This window comes from Streptopelia decaocto, assembly GCF_964273445.1.
Source record: "Streptopelia decaocto genome assembly, chromosome: Z".
NCBI classification, from domain to species: domain Eukaryota; kingdom Metazoa; phylum Chordata; class Aves; order Columbiformes; family Columbidae; genus Streptopelia; species Streptopelia decaocto.
In genome coordinates this window covers 71,007,736-71,024,639 of record NC_138657.1, presented here as the reverse complement: position 1 = coordinate 71,024,639, position 16,904 = coordinate 71,007,736, and the positions used below count along the sequence as shown (strand labels likewise).

Genomic DNA, 16,904 nt, shown 5'->3' with positions numbered 1-16,904 from the left:
TAGATGAGGGGATTGAGTGCACTCTCAGTAAGTTTGCAGATCATACCAAGTTGTGTGGGAGTGTTGATCTGCTCAAGGGTAGGAAGGCTCTACACAGGGATCTGGACAGACTGGATCATTGGGCTGAGGCCAATTGTATGAGGTTCAACAAGGCCAAGGGCTGGATCCTGCACTTGGGTCACAACAACCCCAGGCAGCACTACAGGCTCGGGGAAGAATGGCTGGAAAATTGCCTGGCAGAGAGGGATCTGGGGGTGTTGAATGACAGGCGGCTGAACATGAGCCAGTGTGTGCCCAGGTGGCCAAGAAGGCCAACAGCATCCTGGCTTGTATCAGGAATGGTGTGGCCAGCAGGACCAGGGCAGTGATTGTTCCCCTGTACTCAGCACTGGTGAGGCTGCACCTCAAATTCTGTGTTCTGTGTTGGGTCCCTCATTACAAGAAAGTCATTGAGTTTCTGGAGAGAGTTCAGAGAAGGGCAATGAAGCTGGTGAAGGGTCTGGAGCACAAGTCTGATGAGGAGCAGCTGAGGGAAGTGGGGCTGTTTAGCCTAGAGAAAAGGAGGCTGAGGGGAGACGACATGGCTCTCTCTACAACACCCTGAAAGGAGGTTGTAGCATGGAGGGTGTTGGTCTCTTCTCCCCAAAAACAAGTGGTAGGATGAGAGGAAATGGCCTCAAGTTGTGCCAGTGGAGGTTTAAATTGGATATTAGCAAAAATTCTTTCCCAGAAAGGGTTGTCAGGCACTGGAAGAGGCTGCCCAGGGAAACGGTTCAGTCACCACATCTGGAAAGGTTTAAAAGATGTGTAGCTGTGGTGCTTAGGGACATGGTTTAGTGTTGGTCTTAGCAGTGTGAAGCTAATGGTTGGACATGATAATCTTAAATGTATTTTCCAACCAAAACAATTCTGTGATTCTATGATTAAAACAGAATGGGTACTGTGTGAAGTAAGTGTCCTGAAGAGAGAACTACCAAATTTTAAGTTAACAATGGTTTTTGTTGTTGTTGTTTGGTTGGTTTTTTGTATGTGTGCATGTGTGTGTTGTGGATTAGTTGGTTGGGGTTTTGTTTTTTTTTTTAATTTCCATACAGCTAATTCACTACATAGTATGACTCATTTGTTTTAACTTTGTGAAACTAGGGAAGAAGGAGTTCAACTGGTTTAGTGTTTTGTTTTTGTTTTTTTCACTCTGAAGCTACAGCTAGGACTTTCCAGTACTAGCAAAGACAAAACCAGCAATTTAAGTTTCATACCTCTGAGTAGTTGTATCACTCTCTGAAAAAGTTCTGCTATTATCCCTTCTTGTTCTAATAGGGTCTTGCTATAATACAGCACAGGGTGAGATGTCTACCAAGCTCTTAGTAGAGAACGATTATTCATGCCCATGTTGCCACATTGCTTCCTTAACACAAGTCCCTTTGGTACTGCCTCTTTTAAGACTTATCTCAGTGCTGCCATCCTATTTGCATTCAGCACTTCTGGAACAGCAAAACTAACCTGATTTTTTTCATGGAATTTCCTGCCCTGAAAGGCTGCACACTGGCAGGGATGACCCTGGCAACTGGAGTCCTGTCAGCCTCACATCTGTGCCTGGCAAAATCATGGAGAAGATTGTTCTGGGAGTTACTGAAAAAGCTGTATGAGGAGTGGCTAACATCACTTTTTCAGCCTGGAGGAGTCTGAGGGGAGATCTCATTGTGGTCTACAGCTTCCTCACAAGGGGAGGAGGAACAGGCACTGAACTCTTTAGTGACCAATGACGGAACCTGAGGGAATGGCAGGAAGATGTGCCAGGGAAGGTTTAGGCTGGACATTAGGAAAAGGTTCTTTACCCAGAGGGTGGTGGAGCACTGGAACAGGCTCCCCAAGGTGTCACAGTCCCAAGCCTGACAGTGTTCAAGAAGAGACTGGACAATGCCCTCAGACACACGGTGTGAACTGTGGGCTTGTCATATGCAGAGACAGGAGCTGGACTTGGTGATCTTTGTGGGTTCCTTCCAAATCAGGACATTCTATGATCCTAGAAAACACTGTAGCTATGTTACAGTGAAAACACTGCTCCAGAGAGTAGGGCTGTTGGACTAGAAGCTGTAACAAACCCAGTCTTTTCTAAAATAAGTTACTAACTCATGCACAGGAATATAATCCAAATAAAAGCAAACTCACTTTCTGAACAGTTTATTTACACAGAGAATATCAACCATTAGGGCTCCCAGCTTGATTTCCTTCTCTTGCTGAGTCTCTATTCAAACCACAGGAAAAAGCAAGTAAGCCTTGAGCTTGTGCCCGTGTCATGGCAGCTCAAGGTTAGTAATTAACCTTCAGACCTCCTGGGACACCTTCCACTTCTGTGCTGCAGGACAGAAACAAGCTGGGGTGTTCATGGGGAGCTCAGACCAAGCCCTGTCCCTGTGCACACACGGGGCCTCCCTCAGGGCAGAGGGGGCTGCCTAGACAGGGGTGCCGTCTGGGGCCCGCGGGGCTGCCGCTTGCTGCATGTCTTCCCGGTAGCCCTTCAGGAGCTGGTTGAGCAGTGTCTTCTCAGTGTCACGCTGCGGGCGGATGAGTGGCGGGAAAGGGTTCCCCTTCAGCTCAATGACCGCCATCTTGGCGCGGTCAAAGCTATCCCGGTTGGGGATCTGCAGCAGGCGGGTGTAGCTGCCCGGGTGGGGCTGGAACCGGGGTGCCAGCACCTTGAACAGCTTGTGGATGAGGTCCTTCTCCTGCGGGGCAGCACATTCAGCTCCAGCACGAGGAGGCAACAAGGGATTTGGTGGGGGGGAGCTGGGGGTGTACTTACCGTCAGCCAGAAATTCGCCATGCGCATTGCGCGCTCATTGGTGTCCCCCAGCTTGGCGTACTCGATGAGCTGCAGGGAGGAATCACAGAACAGTTTGGGTTGGAAGTGACCTTCAAAGGTCATCCAGTTCAAACCTGCAATGAGCAGGGACATCTTCACACAGAATCACACAATGTTAGGGATCGGAAGGGACCTCGAAAGATCACCTAGTCCAACCCCCTGCCAGAGCAGGGACACCCAGATAAGGTTACACAGGAACATGTCCAGGCAGGCTTGAATGTCTCCAGATAAGGAGACTCCACAACCTCCCTGGGCAGCCTGTTCCAGGCTCTGTCACCCTCACTGTGAAGAAGTTTCTTCTCAAATTTAAGTGGAACCTCCTGTGTTCCAGTTTATACCCATTACCCCTTGTCTGACCATTGGCTGTCACCCAGAAGAGCCTGGCTCCATCCTCCTGACACTCACCCTTTACATATTTATAAACATCAATAAGGTCACCCCTCAGTCTCCTCCAAACTAAAGAGCCCCTCAGCCTTTCCTCATCAGGGAGATGCTCCACTCCAGAGCAAGTTGCTCAGGGCCCCTTCAAGCCTGGCCTTGAATGCCTCCAGGGATGGGGCATCTATCACCTCTCCAGGCAACCTGTGCCAGTGTGTCAGCACCCTCAGTGTAAAAATCCCCTTCCTCAGAGCCGTCAGGTTGGCTGGGTGCCCGCTGCCCGCCCCCGCCCAGGCCCGGCGGTCGCTCACCCGCTCGGCGTAGCCCCGCATCTCGTCGGCGCGGGCCCAGGTCGCCTCGATGCGCTCATGTCGCACCAGCGCCGTCACCAGGTTGCGCAGCAGGTCGAGGCGCGAGCGCGGGCCCAGCCCCAGCCGCCGGTGCACGCGCCCGTGCGAGATCGCTGCCGCCACCGACAGCCGCATCGCGCCGCCCGCCCGCCCCGCCGCCGCCGCGGGGCACCATGGGACGCGCCTCCCGGCAGCCCCCGCGCGCCGCGCGGCACGCCGGGAGCGGCAGTTCGCTCCCGCCAGCCGGCACGACGCACGGCGGCTGCAGAGAGCGGGGCAGGGGCTGCCGCCGGGAGGCCGGAGCAGCGTGCCGAGAGGTTCGAACGGGACAAGGGAGCCGGATCCGGCCCGGCACGAATGGCCGAACGCGTCCCCTGCCCCCAAGGCGGTTGCTCGCCACAGGCAGTGACGCCCCAGTGCGCAGGCGCACAGGAGCGGGCTCGCCTGCGCGGGGGCTCCTGGGCGCGGTGGGGCCGCGCGGCATGCTGGGAGTTGTAGTTCCGAGCCCCGGCAACACCGGCCGCCATCTCCCGCCGCCGTGGGGCTCTGTGTTACCGCCCTGTCCCGGGGATAGGCCGCGGAGGCGGGCAGGCAGGGTGCGCTCTGAGCGGTGGAAAGAAAGTAGCCGCCCTGGTGCTCCTCAGCGCAGCGGGGGCGCGTTGGTGGGACACCCTCTTCACAGCTGCTCCTGCGGGAGGAGCTCAGGCAGCCGCCAAGGGCAGGAGAGGCCTGCCAGAGGCTTTACTTTGTTCCCTTTTATTTCCCCATGGGGTCGTTGCAAATCCCCTGATGAGATCCGGAGCCTTCAATAGGGCAGTTGATGGCCCTTCAGCACCTTTGTGCCCACTGTGCCTGTCCCCACTCACACAGTTAAAGGTGGTGCTGACGGTCACATCCTCCCCACCGCGGGGGCGGGGGGACTTCAGCTCCCCCCGGCTGAGGGTCAGGAGGGGTCGGACCGTCCGTCAGTTGACAGGGACCTCAACAAAGGAGGTGCCCAGAGAACATTCTGGACCATGTTGTAATGCCCACAGGCAGATCTGACCAAGCAAGAAAGGACCCCCTTGGCGTGGTCTTCTTATAGCAGCGGGTCTGTGAACTGGAACCCTCCCCTTAGACTGGTGTAATAAGTAAATGATCAAAATTGTTATTGTTGATCAAATCAAGTGGAACTCAGTTGTATTATGTATGTTGTGTTATATTATGCATATTGTTGTAAGCAGTAACTGTGTTTATACAAGTTTGATTCTGTTTTGTAGAACTTTGTAGTGACAGTTAAAACCAAGGCCTGAATGCCTTGGTGCAACCCCCCCTCTTTCTCCTTCCCCCTCTTCAGTTTGTAAGGAGTGGGCCCATCTCCTTCTTTTTCTGGTACTTAAGGCTAACAGCTTCTTTTGTTTGGCCCCAGAGCACCCTGACCAGGGCCATTAGGAGAAAGGAGTGCCGAGGCGCCACTGAGCGCTGGATGCCTGTGGCCAGTGTGGGGGATGTTTGGAGGCTTCAGGTGCACCCACTGTGGGGGTGCAGAGGACAAGCACCCCCCCCCAGTGACTCAGCTTTTTCAAGCCAGAAACCAGCGACATCCAAGTGGCTCAAAAGGCAACATTTTCCACAGCAAATTCTCCCATAGCAACACCTTCCACCAATCCGGAGAGCCACTGGAAGCCCGCGAACAGCATCAACCAATGCATGAACACGTGTAAAAACGTATATAAGCACCCACGAAGACTGGACGGTGTGCCCGGTGGCGGAACCAAGCTGCCCCCAGTCACCCAGCGCTGTTTTGCCTAATTACTTGCTTGCTTTAAATTCGCTTGCTCAATAAAATTGATTAATTGGCTTAGAAACTTGTCTTCATTTATAACACTGGGATGCTGTCTAAGGAGACTTCCCAGGATTGAGGGCATCACACCTCCCAATTTCGTGAGCAATTGTCTTTCACTGCTAGATAAACCCTTGAGTGAGCCCTCGCCTAACCCAGGCAAGTGATTATTTATTCTGGGTACCCTTGAGTGAGAGGCTTCTAGTTTTGTTTCTTGTGAGTGAACGCGTGCATGCTGTGGATCCTCATTATTTTTATGTCGTCCTACCTCAATAATCTTAAACTGGTATCTGAATCTGTGTTTTATGTTGTCAGAGTACTAAATAGTTTGTATAAATCCTGTTTCTGGTCAGTTTATTTGCTATACTTTTTACAGCTAGAATAAAGTCTGGTTTGGAACTTGTTTTCTGTCTAAATTGACTTTTGGGGTGCCTCTGTGACACCCCAATTACCAGCGCTGGGATGCCAGAGGAGCCTTGGATCCCTGTATCGCATCCCTGGGCTGCAGAGAAGCTCCATTCGCCGACAGGACGGGGTGAGGCTGCTGGAGCCAGCCCCATATAGTCCCCACCAGTCACTGGAGCCGCCATCCAAATAGTGGAGGTGGGTCCTGCCTTATTTCTGCAAAGGCAGAAATCCCCCCTATTTAGCAAGAGGTGGTGCCCCCACAGCCCTCCTGGCAGTGTGTATAATTCAGCTGTGAGAAAAATGCTAAAAGGCAGCATAAGGAGGTTTCCTGCTACTTGTCTTTTGCAGCCAACGTTTCTGTATTTCAGAGTAAGGATGTGTAATAAAAGCAGCTACCAACAGTGTAAGAAAAAATATCTTTGTTATTATGAATACATCATAAAATCACAATCATCTTATACACAATTTTGTATTTCTTATACTTATATAAATAAAGTGAACAGTATAGTTACTGGAATGTGTAATAGGAACAAACATACGGATTTTAATGTGTAATTAACAAATTTTTGGACCGCATCCCCATCTTTTGTTACTCCTCTTCGGCTTAGTGTATTAACTCTTGAAATACTTCTAGGAAGAGGATTACTAAAGCTATGATGCCAACAATAACTCCAGGCGATACCTTAATTCCATTTGTAATAAATTTTCCTCTCCTTTTCCTGATTTAGACTGACTATATAGGAATTACTCTGTGTCAGCATTCCAGCTTTGCAAGAAAGACTAATCCTGTATGTACTTGGCACAGTGTTGAAAGAAAATATTTTCCAAGCTTTGTGATTTTGTTAAACCCATTAACTATCAGCATTTTTACTACACACTCTTGCAAATGTTTCCATTAAATATATTTCTAATATTAATAAAATAACAAACTCTGTATTATACTTCTGCTTATAACTTGATGTCTTAACATCAAAATAATATTTCTTTCTAATAAAATTATACATAGTATTTATATGAAAAAACTTGTCATGTGCATGAGCTTAGTAATGAAACTAGACAGGAGTGTAGATGTTTCTACATTCTTATTTTGGATTCTTGAGGGGGTGTTATTTTGAGGGCCACATAGTAATAAATAATTTACAAGGTAATGGCTTCCCTGGCTTTCCAGTAATTAAGCTTATAAGTGGAAATTATTCATCTGGTCTGGCTTTTTAAAACTTTGGGTGTGCTGGAGAAAATGTCACTTCTGTATCTGAGTGTCTGTGTTTATCCAGAACTCTTAATGAAACATTTCTGATACAATGTGTTATGAATGTCATAATACAATTAATCAGAAGTAAACAGAGGAGGGTCCATGCAAAGATCTTTGCTGGGTGCAGACAGAAACCTCAACCTTCCCCACCAGCCACACTCGGAGGGGCTCTCTGTGCCGGATGTCTTTGCCACAGTGTCCCCTCCTTGCTGTTGGGACTCAGACAACAGCTTTAGGGCAAGGGAGTCTGCAAAGAGGAGGGTGAAGCACGAGGACAAGCCCAAGGAACACTTTCCTTCACCTTTTTTATGGCTTAAGCACATCTGTTGGAAAACCAGCTCTAGGCTATGAAAACCAGGGATGCAGACTCCAGAAAGGGAAGTTATTGATGTTTCCATTCAGAAAGGCACATAAACATATGCCATATTTTATGTTTGTGACTCTGTAGGACAGCTTGTGAGGCATATATTTTATTTGCTTTTCTGGTCCAGTCTCAGAGCTTCTCTTCCCTGGATACTCACGCACAGCAGGGTAAATTGTCACTTGCCCCTGAATTTGATGGTCAAACTGTATGGACTTCTTGTTTGGTAGTTGTCTACACTTGGAAGAGCAAAGCTTAGAACTAAAATAAGTGCCTATACTAGAAGACATCTTGTGGGCAGGGGGGCAATAGGTGGTCTGTAGGAAGCGACTCATCTAACTCATTATTCAGTATTTGATGGTCAGAAAACCTGCAGCTACTAATTCTCTAACGGGGAATCAACCTGATCCAGCAGGTGATGGGGCGTGGTGCTAAACATATGCAAGAGTTCCATGATTTGCAAGAGTTACAAATACAACATTTGACATTTAACAAGTTTACTTAAAATTGCATATTCACGATGGATGTTACTTAGACCTAGTTGCCTGCTTGAAATGAAGAAAAATAAGATAGAAATGCCTCAATTCATGCTGTCTTAGAGGTTTCTTTCAGCCTGCTGCCTATAAGACCATCCCTCTTTTGGCCACAAGTTCCTTCTCCAGATCTCAGTGATTTCCTTATTACCTGGCTCACAAGACTACTTGGATCTGGAGCTGCTGGGGGATCTCCTTCCAGAGGAGAGGCCCAAAGACCACAGAGGGAGACCACTATCATTTTTTCGACGCTATCCCCATGACTTAGTCATTGCTTTGTAAATATTGATATACATATAACGTGAAGAGGAATACAGAATGTTAATGTTCTTAAAGCTCATGCCCTTGCTTGTGGCATAATGACAGCAAGGAGCAGGGAAACAATTACAGGAATTAACACATCCTGTTAACATAATGCATAAAAGGCACAAAAGGTCTAGACAGCCAGCTGTTTACACAACATGACCTGTTCTGGTGGTGTAGGGATTATACCAACTAACTTTTGGCCCAGGGAATGTGGAAGGGAATCCAAACATTTACAGGTTATCTGAAAAGGGCCTGCTCATATTTTTACCTGTATTTATTCTAACATGCAAGCCCTGAAATACGTGGCAAAATAAGAAGTTTTTCTTTGCATTTGAAACATGGGCATGACTAAATATACTCTAGAAATAGCAGCTACACAGATACAACATTGAAGTTTTGTCCTTAATATACTCCTTTATCTTATAAGCGTGGGAAAGTCCTCAGCAGCTGCCGTAGCCAAAAGAATTGTTAACGTACATCATCCATGAGGTATGGTCTAACTTGTGCATCCAATTTTCCAGTGTAAAAAAAGTCACTCCCTTTTATCCCCCATCACAAATATAGGATCCCCATGTGGAGCACCTCACCAACCTCGTACCAGTTAAAATGTTTTGTCATGTGCACTCCTGCACCTACTCATACTCCTCATATACCCAGCCAAATACGCTGCAACTCTGTGTTTCCATTCTGTGAATGCCATTTAGGTTGCTCATACAGCAGAGGAACAAAACAAATGGAAGCTCTTCGCCTCTCTCTGGTCTGAGTTTCACGTGGATTTCAGCATTTCGCCAGGGAATACCTACACCTACCGAAGGTCAGAATCCAACTCTTTCTGCAAGGCTGGGATTGATTTTGTGCTTGCCAGTGAGCCTAGTTGATGCACTTATGTTTTGTTTTCCTGCTTTATATATCCCCATTTCTCTTGCTCGTCTTTGTGTAATGTTTCAGCATGAATCGGTTGAGGAAGGGAACTGGCCCCTACAGTGCGCAGTGGGAGAATGGTAAGGGAAGTTAGTTAGTTTAGGACAAACGCATGTTTTCCACTCTCTTTGAACAATACTCTAGCAATACAAAACCAAATAATTTCCAGATCAAGAAGCAGCACCCTTGTATCACTGCTTGGCTGTATTTTTTTTTCTTTTTTTCTGCCACGGTGGGACATAATAGCAGATGTTTCGCTTACAGCTGGCCCCTGCTGTGAAAGAGGGATCCACTTTTCACACTGTCCTAAGCCTGGGGACAGTAGCTGGAGACTTGAGTTCAGTTGTGTAATACATTTACATGTATGAAGTAACTGTGGACCAACGTTTTCACTGTTGATATCGTTCAGGGATGATGTTCAGCCATGCCTCTACCCCTGGCAAAATTTGCGTACTGGACATAGAATGCAAGGTAGGCAGATGAAATGTTGTGGTCTGTGCCATTAGCTAGAGCATGCCTTAATTGTATTACATGCTAAAAAGGTTTTCTTGATAGTCTGGGTACAATGCACAGTGCAGGCTTGACAGTATGGAATTGCTGCAAGGAGGCTACCATGAAGAAGGAAAGCTACAGTACAGGCAGCATGATTGGGGAAAAGCAGAGAGAAAACGGGGGAAAAACATATTTTACATTGTCAGTGCATTTTTATATTGAAGAACTCTAAAGGGGCTCTATTTTTCAGTAGACGTAGCTAAGGATGGGCTGCCTTCTGTATCCTGGAGTCTCTGGGTGCTGCCCGTGGTTTGTATTCTTCTCCAGATCCAAAATCTACTGTATCATGATAGTTTGTAAATTCCTGAGGTAATGGAAATTCCTCTGTTGATGAATGAGTCCTGTGTCCAAACACTCTCTCTTGCAGCTCAGCGATGTCATTTCTGATGTCTGCCATCATCAGCAACAGGAAATCAAATGAGCCTGGTGGGCCCTGCAGTCACAAGGCATGGTCGTTAGTAATAATCCACTTTGCTCCTACACTTTTCAAACAGGCTGATATAATTACTCTTGCAGGGGTAACTTGGTAAAATACTGCTTCATATCAGTTGCCAAAAGTTAAACATCTCTTTTTGAATCAAGCTGCTGAAGAAACAATTTTAAAAATGAGGCGAATGTTTTTGCAGACAGAGCCTGTATTTACAAGATGCTTAGCTGTTTTGTTGCTTAACAATTCTTTTGATCTATCTCCCTCCTAAGAGTACCTTCTTACCTCATGGGAATAGAAGAGATAAATGTTGGTTCTCTGTGTTTCTTCTTATTAAATTGATAGAAATTACATTATTAGAATGACTAATCAATCAATAATTATTTATCTAAAAAAAAAATCTCAAGAATGCTGATATTTGGAGGTTTGGTTTTTTTTATTATGGTAACCCTGCTCCTGTCCGTCACTAAATATAGTGGCAATTACAAAGCAGAGATTATCCATCTAGTTTTATCTGATTTCAGAAAACCATAATTTATTTTTAGCCAACTTCACACAGTAAAGTACACTTTTTTAATACTGAGGGCACCCTGCTGGCCACACTTTTAAAAAATCAATTCCACTAATGAGAAAACACCACAAGAGATAATTTTTTTAACAATGTCATCTGAAAACAGATTGTAAATACTCATCCTTTTCCTGATGACTTGCTCAAAGCCTATAGCTTCCCAGATCCCCGAGGGAGATGAGGGGCAGGATTTTTAAAGGTTCCAGGGATCCAGCTCCCACCAGGAGTGGTGGCTGAACTGTACAGTGTGTGGGACCTCATGCTCTGCCTTCTCAGCTTGTCCCACCACTGTCATGGGGCAGAGGGGCACTTACTGCCTCAGTGTCAACACCCAGCAAGGGAGGAGGCGTATAGGCAAAAAAACTTGGGTGAAAACAGGGAACTGCTTTATTTCCAACATTTTCTGTGCATGCAAAGAAGAGGTTTTGTTTGTTGTGTTTGTTGTTTTTTGTTGTTGTTGTTTGTTTGAGGTTTTTTTCCTCCTTTTTGGCTGATTTGTTGTTAGTAGTCATCATTTTGCTGTGGAAAAGCTTGCTGTGAGCAATACTTACAGGTATCCCCTTTGGTCCTGGTGCACCTCGCTCCCCCTGTAATCAATAACACGTCAGTTAGTTTGCTGTGACTAAAGAAAATAACCAAAAAAAAAATCACAGTTTGCCTCTGCAGACTTCCTTACTGTCCCCAGATCAAGAATCACCAGCTTAATGCTTGCTTGGGAATAGAAAATTGAAGGAGGAGCAGAAGGGAATTGCTGCTGATTCTACTGGGAGCACAGTTTCACACTCCTGATATTTCTCATAGACAGTAATAAGCAAACCAGTTAACAGGAGTAATTAACAAAAAAGCAGTCTAATGAAATGGGCTAAAGCATCGACATTTCTTCATGGAAAAGCCCAAAGAGCTGCAGAGAAAGGAAAGGAGGCGGCTTGACAGTGCTATTTGCAAGACTCAAAGACTGGCAAGCACAATATAGCAGAAGGAAGACATGGAGAGGTGGGACAATGGGACATTTTCAGTTTAGCAAAGGAATTAAAGCTACAGGTGTGTAGACAGTCTCTCTAGGAAGCTTGTACTTCTCATGTGCCCACGGTATGGAAAACAAGTACCTCTCCTCACCTTGCTACCATCTCTCCCTGGGGCTCCTGGTGGGCCCTGCAAGAGAAAATAAAATGTTCACAAAGATGTGAGAAGTTGTGTTGCTAAGCCCAGCCATGAAATGCTTGATGGGAGGCGAGAATACTGACCACGGGGCCCCGTCTGCCCTGCTTAATATGTGATATGTCTGGAGATGGGCCCATAGGTCCCATTGATCCACGAGGGCCTGGCTGTCCGGGAGGTCCAGGTGACCCAGGAACTCCTTGACTCCCTTTTGGTCCTGGAGCCCCTGCAATTGACAGCAAAGGTTACCTGCCAGGGAAAGCCTTCGGGACACTTCATCAGTGCAAGCAGTGGGGACTGACCAATTTTTAACTGCTCAACGGACTGGTTGCCTTAACACACTTGAATCCACAACAGCCCAACAAACACAGCATTCATCTGAGACAACATTACTCCTTGTGACAGTAGCTACAAGAGATGTTCACTAAACAATTAAACTTTGTGTATACAAAGAAGCCAAGACTGCCACTGCCAGATGGTGATGGATGCAGACTGGGAATGAAAAGTGGAAACACCTCATTTTCACTCAAAAAAGAAAAGGAAAGAACAAGTCAAATTTGAGGAACATCTCATAAAAAGAAAGCCTCCAAAAACTCATAGGAATGTTGGGTCAAAGGCATCTACATGACTGGCACAGGAGCAAGCCCTTTTCAGTGGTGGGTTGCACCTCTCTTTTGCCCAGTATGGTAGCCAGTGTGTTAGGGGCCAGAAAAGCTTTGTTCTTCCATTTTGCTTTATATTATTTTCAGCTTCTGCTGTTTCAGCAGAGAATGGTAGTTTTTAGGAAGCACCCAGGCAACAAAGCATGTGTTTATCTCAAGAGAAAACTATGAAAATCAAAACAGAAAATCAGGCACCTGAAACAACATTTGCCCAAAATAAAGAACATTGAAGTGTCACTAGCTGAATTGCTCTATAACTAGAGGGGAAATCAATTTTCTTTATACCGTAGGCATGTGAAAGACACAGAAAAGGAAAGGCAGAGAGTAAAAAGGGTTCAGCGGGACAGAATACATACACTTAGGGTTTTCAAAAGGAGTAAAACTAAACTCACTGGTGAACCTCTCGGACTCCTCCTGAAGACCCAGCCGCGCCGCTGCTAACGGCAGGGCAGAGGAGGAGGTGAGCAGGGGTGGTTTTCAAGCAGAACAGATAATTCTACGGTACCTTGGACAGCTCAGCCATGGGGAAACCAGATGGAAGACCTGCAGGGTCAGGCCTAAGTTAGAGAGATTGCAAGGCGGCACACTGCACAGTTCAGAGTCTGGCGCAGAATCTCTAACCACATTGTCCTTGCACTCATGACATAGTGAAGACTGAAGATACTCATCCTCCAAGAAAATGAGATAAAGGCTCAAAAAGACAAAGCGAGACTGCAAAAGTGGGGATAAGTGAAGGGCAGTTCAGCAGGGAGTAAATCGAACCTGGTTAGGAGTATCTGCTAGTCCTCTGTAAGAATCTTGCAGAAACCCAGCACAATGCCAAAATTCCTTGGGTTTATCCCCAGCCCAAAATTAGATCTCCAGTCAACAGGCTTGGCAAAATTTTTAGCATCATTTGCTACAGGTTGCAAGGTGTCTGGTTTAAATTAGAGTTTTAGGAACTCTCTGCTTTTCTAATTGTTTCAAGCTATACCTTAGCAAAGAAGGTGTGAGTGGAGTTTTACTTTTCAGATTCCTTTGAATCTGGAACACAATGTAAAACCAACAAATGAATCTTTGCAAAACCAGATGAGGAAAAATAAAACAGTTGGCACAAACCACTGCAAACTGAAAGCACATTTTCTGTTCTACTGACAACAGTGAACTAAAGCAAAAGGTCTTCCTGAAATGAAATGGAAGTGTTTTAAGATGGAGTTAAAATACAGGAAATGACAACTGAGGCAGGTGAGATATTTCAGGGAGAGGGAGAAACTTAACACTTAGAGGACAAACACAGCTTGCACACCAAGAAACACATGGAGACTAAGACACAATGGATGATACTAGGCAGTTGACAAAGCCTGACCATAATGACCAGAGAGCTTTTCTTTTTAAATTCAGCACAAATGCAAATATAATAATAACAATCAAAAGAGGAAACACATGAAATCATATCATACTGAAGGGCTGAAGCTTATTAATTTTATCCATGGCACCATTGCACATTCGCATCCCTCTGGTCTGTATCTTACCTGGAGGACCTTGTTGGCCAGGCTGGCCTGGGGGGCCAGGGATATATGCATTTGATGCAAGCACTTTTTCACCAGTGATTTGCTTGCTAAGATCAGCAGCATTATTTGGTAGCAAAGCAACCTGCCAAAACCAAAAATCAATGTAAGCCCTTCATTGTTCAGCTGGATAAATTACATTCTTGGTTAAGCTTTCATATGGACAAATAGCATATTTAAATACTTCAGGAAAACATAAAACATTTAATCATATCCTTCACTGAAATAATCAGAAAAAGATGTTACTGTGTGAGGCTGTTCACTTTTCAAGTCATCATGGAAATACTGCAAGTCAATCCAAATGGAGGGCAGGAGAAAGTCAGGAGAGATACAGCAAGAAGTTGTCAAAAACTTAAGTCTCATAACTATTTGCATCTTCTCAGGAAACCTTTTTTTCCTTATTTGAGGTTTTCCCTATGCATTTACTGCTGTTCCTCAGGGCAACATTTGCTCAGATATTTAGGTTCTCAGTTGCTGCAAAAGCCCCTAACTTTTCATAGGTTTCAATGAGAGCCCCAAATGCTTTGCTGATCCGGCCCTGTAACCATACTCTTTAACCCAACACACGTCTGGATCTGCCCTGTGTAGAGACACAAAGCTCAGGTAAGTGAGAATGTAAGGACAATTGCACACTATAGTTTAAAATGTCATTATCTGTGACATCAGATGTTTAATTATCCATTAAGCATCAATCTGCCCAGATTGAATATATTTAGTAATTAAACCTATTTGGAAGAATTCTTCAAATTCTGGGAGGAGTGGCTGACACGCCAGAAGGCTGTGCCACCATCCAGTGAGACCTAGACAGGCTGGAGAGTTGGGTGGGGAAAAATTAAATGAAATATAACAAGGGCAAGTGTAGAGTCCTGCATCCGGGCAGGAACAACCCAGGGTTCCAGTATAAGTTGGGGAGCAACCTATTAGAGAGCAGCATAGGGGAAAGGGACCTGGGGGTCCTGGTGGACAGCAGGATGACCATGAGCCAGCACTGTGCCCTTGTGGCCAGGAAGGCCAATGGTACCTGGTGTGTACTAGAAGGCGGGTGGTTAGTAGGTGGAGAGAGGTTCTCCTGCCCCTCTACTCTGCCCTGGTGAGACCACACCTGGAATATTGTGTCCAGTTCTGGGCCCCTCAGTTCAAGAAGGACAGAGAACTGCTGGAGAGGGTCCAGCGCAGGGCAACAAAGATGATGAAGGGAGTGGAGCATCTCCCTTATGAGGAAAGGCTGAGGGAGCTGGGGCTCTTTATCTTGGAGAAGAGGAGACTGAGGGGTGACCTCATTAATGTTTATAAATATATAAAGGGTGAGTGTCATGAGGATGAAGCCAGGCTCTTCTTGGTGACAACCAATGATAGGACAAGGGGTAATGGGTATAAACTGGAACACAGGAAGTTCCACTTAAATATGAGAAGAAACTTCTTCTCGGTGAGGGTGACAGACACTGGAACAGGCTGCCCAGGGAGGCTGTGGAGTCTCCTCTGGAGACATTCAAAACCCACCTGGACACATTCCTGTGTAACCTCATCTGGGTGTTCCTGCTCCGGCAGGGGGATTGGACTGGATGAGCTTTTGACGTCCCTTCCAATCCCTGACATTCTGTGATTTTGTGATTCAAATGTTTAGTCTCTCCAGAGGCAGCTGAAGGGAGAGGACGAGCCAGAAGGCTGGTCTGCAGTGAGGAAATAAGTTTATTAGTGGCAAGTGGCTGCCTGTAGAACTGGGAATTTTGTTCTGCTGCGTAGAACTGGAGAGCTATTTCAGCAATACCAGGGAGATCTATCCCTGGGTCAGCTTTGTTGCTGCCCTGAACTAATTTGGCTCACTTGATAATTTGATGTTGGATTCTGCAACATTTGCATGGGAGAACTGCATTAAATAGAATTCATGATGACTCTGGCTATCTGACAATGCTTTTAATCAGCTCTTTGGAATTCCCTGCAGTGAACTGTTCTCGAAGACTACTATTTGTTTCTTCTATGTTATCTGATATACACCCTCCTGCCCTTACTGCAAACCCAATGTTTGTAAACCACAGAAAATAAATAATGGTGTGCAGTTGCAGTTCATGCAATAACTGGGCAAATTTCTTCTGGCAAACAAGTTATTAATTATGGAATGCACTTTAAGGGCAGCCAGTGTTGCTTGCAGCTTGGGGTTGGATGCACAGAACAGTTCTGAAGGAAGCAAAAGTGAGAAAAAAAAGTTTAGAAATGCAGAGACAGTTCCTGGTGGCATTTCCGAAACACTGCTTTGAATTTTCAGACAGGAATTCAAAATGCGATGACAGGAACACAAAGATTTATCAGCCATTTGTGACTCAGGTTTTGGAGAGCATTGCTGTTCCAAAGACAAGATGATTGCACTAAAGGCAAATTAAGCGACATGATGTAAGTCTTACAAGAATTCGGTAGATTCACTCCACTCCCACAGAAACCAGTGGCTGGATGAGGTCAGCACCTCACAGAAGCTCCACAGGGTGTTTCTTATGTGCTTACTCCTATGAATCTACTCACATAAAAAGTGGGGATCCAGCACATGTATTAGTGTGTTCTTTGCACTGTTGTCTTCTGTTTTCCAAAGAAAAATGTCTGCTTTGTTTACCAATGACCCTGCAGCTTTCTCAGCCAACATCCCAGCACAGAGCAAAGTGTGGGACTGCTGAACATAAATGGCTGCTCCATGGATCACAACACCTCACACCTGGGGCTGAAGAGGGAAATTCAGTGTCTGGGGGCTCTCATAGCCACATTGGGCAGTGACCAGCATGAGGAGGTCAAGTGGCTGGCTTTGGTCAG

The 16,904-nt window shown here is 46.0% G+C and overlaps 2 protein-coding genes across 2 annotated transcripts in view; both read right to left on the bottom strand.

The window, feature by feature from the left end:
• Positions 1-2,165: 2,165 nt before the first annotated feature.
• Positions 2,166-3,996, bottom strand: MRPL17 (mitochondrial ribosomal protein L17). Its single transcript, XM_082074992.1, has 3 exons — positions 3,553-3,996; positions 2,804-2,872; positions 2,166-2,726 (listed from the first exon to the last, which is right to left on the bottom strand). The coding sequence occupies exons 1-3, from the start codon at positions 3,724-3,726 to the stop codon at positions 2,454-2,456; spliced, it is 516 nt and encodes a 171-aa protein (XP_081931118.1). The 5' UTR covers positions 3,727-3,996; the 3' UTR covers positions 2,166-2,453.
• A 2,229-nt stretch (positions 3,997-6,225) lies between these two features.
• CCBE1 (collagen and calcium binding EGF domains 1) overlaps positions 6,226-16,904 on the bottom strand; it is a 106,822-nt gene continuing 96,143 nt past the window's right edge. Inside the window, exons 7-11 of the mRNA XM_082075745.1 lie at positions 14,073-14,193; positions 11,986-12,125; positions 11,858-11,893; positions 11,293-11,328; positions 6,226-10,179 (exon numbers count right to left, since the gene is read on the bottom strand). Coding sequence (XP_081931871.1) covers positions 9,946-10,179; positions 11,293-11,328; positions 11,858-11,893; positions 11,986-12,125; positions 14,073-14,193 — 567 coding nt within the window. The 3' untranslated portion in view covers positions 6,226-9,945. The remainder of the gene's footprint in view (positions 10,180-11,292; positions 11,329-11,857; positions 11,894-11,985; positions 12,126-14,072; positions 14,194-16,904) is intronic.

Coding starts and splice junctions, on each gene's coding strand:
- MRPL17 (XM_082074992.1), bottom strand. CDS start 3,726: ATGCGGCTGTCGGTGGCGGCAGCGATCTCGCACGGGCGCGTGCACCGG. Junction 2,873..3,552: donor TGCGGGGCTACGCCGAGCGG/GTGAGCGACCGC, acceptor TCCTCCCTGCAG/CTCATCGAGTACGCCAAGCT. Junction 2,727..2,803: donor TGGCGAATTTCTGGCTGACG/GTAAGTACACCC, acceptor GCTGCCCCGCAG/GAGAAGGACCTCATCCACAA.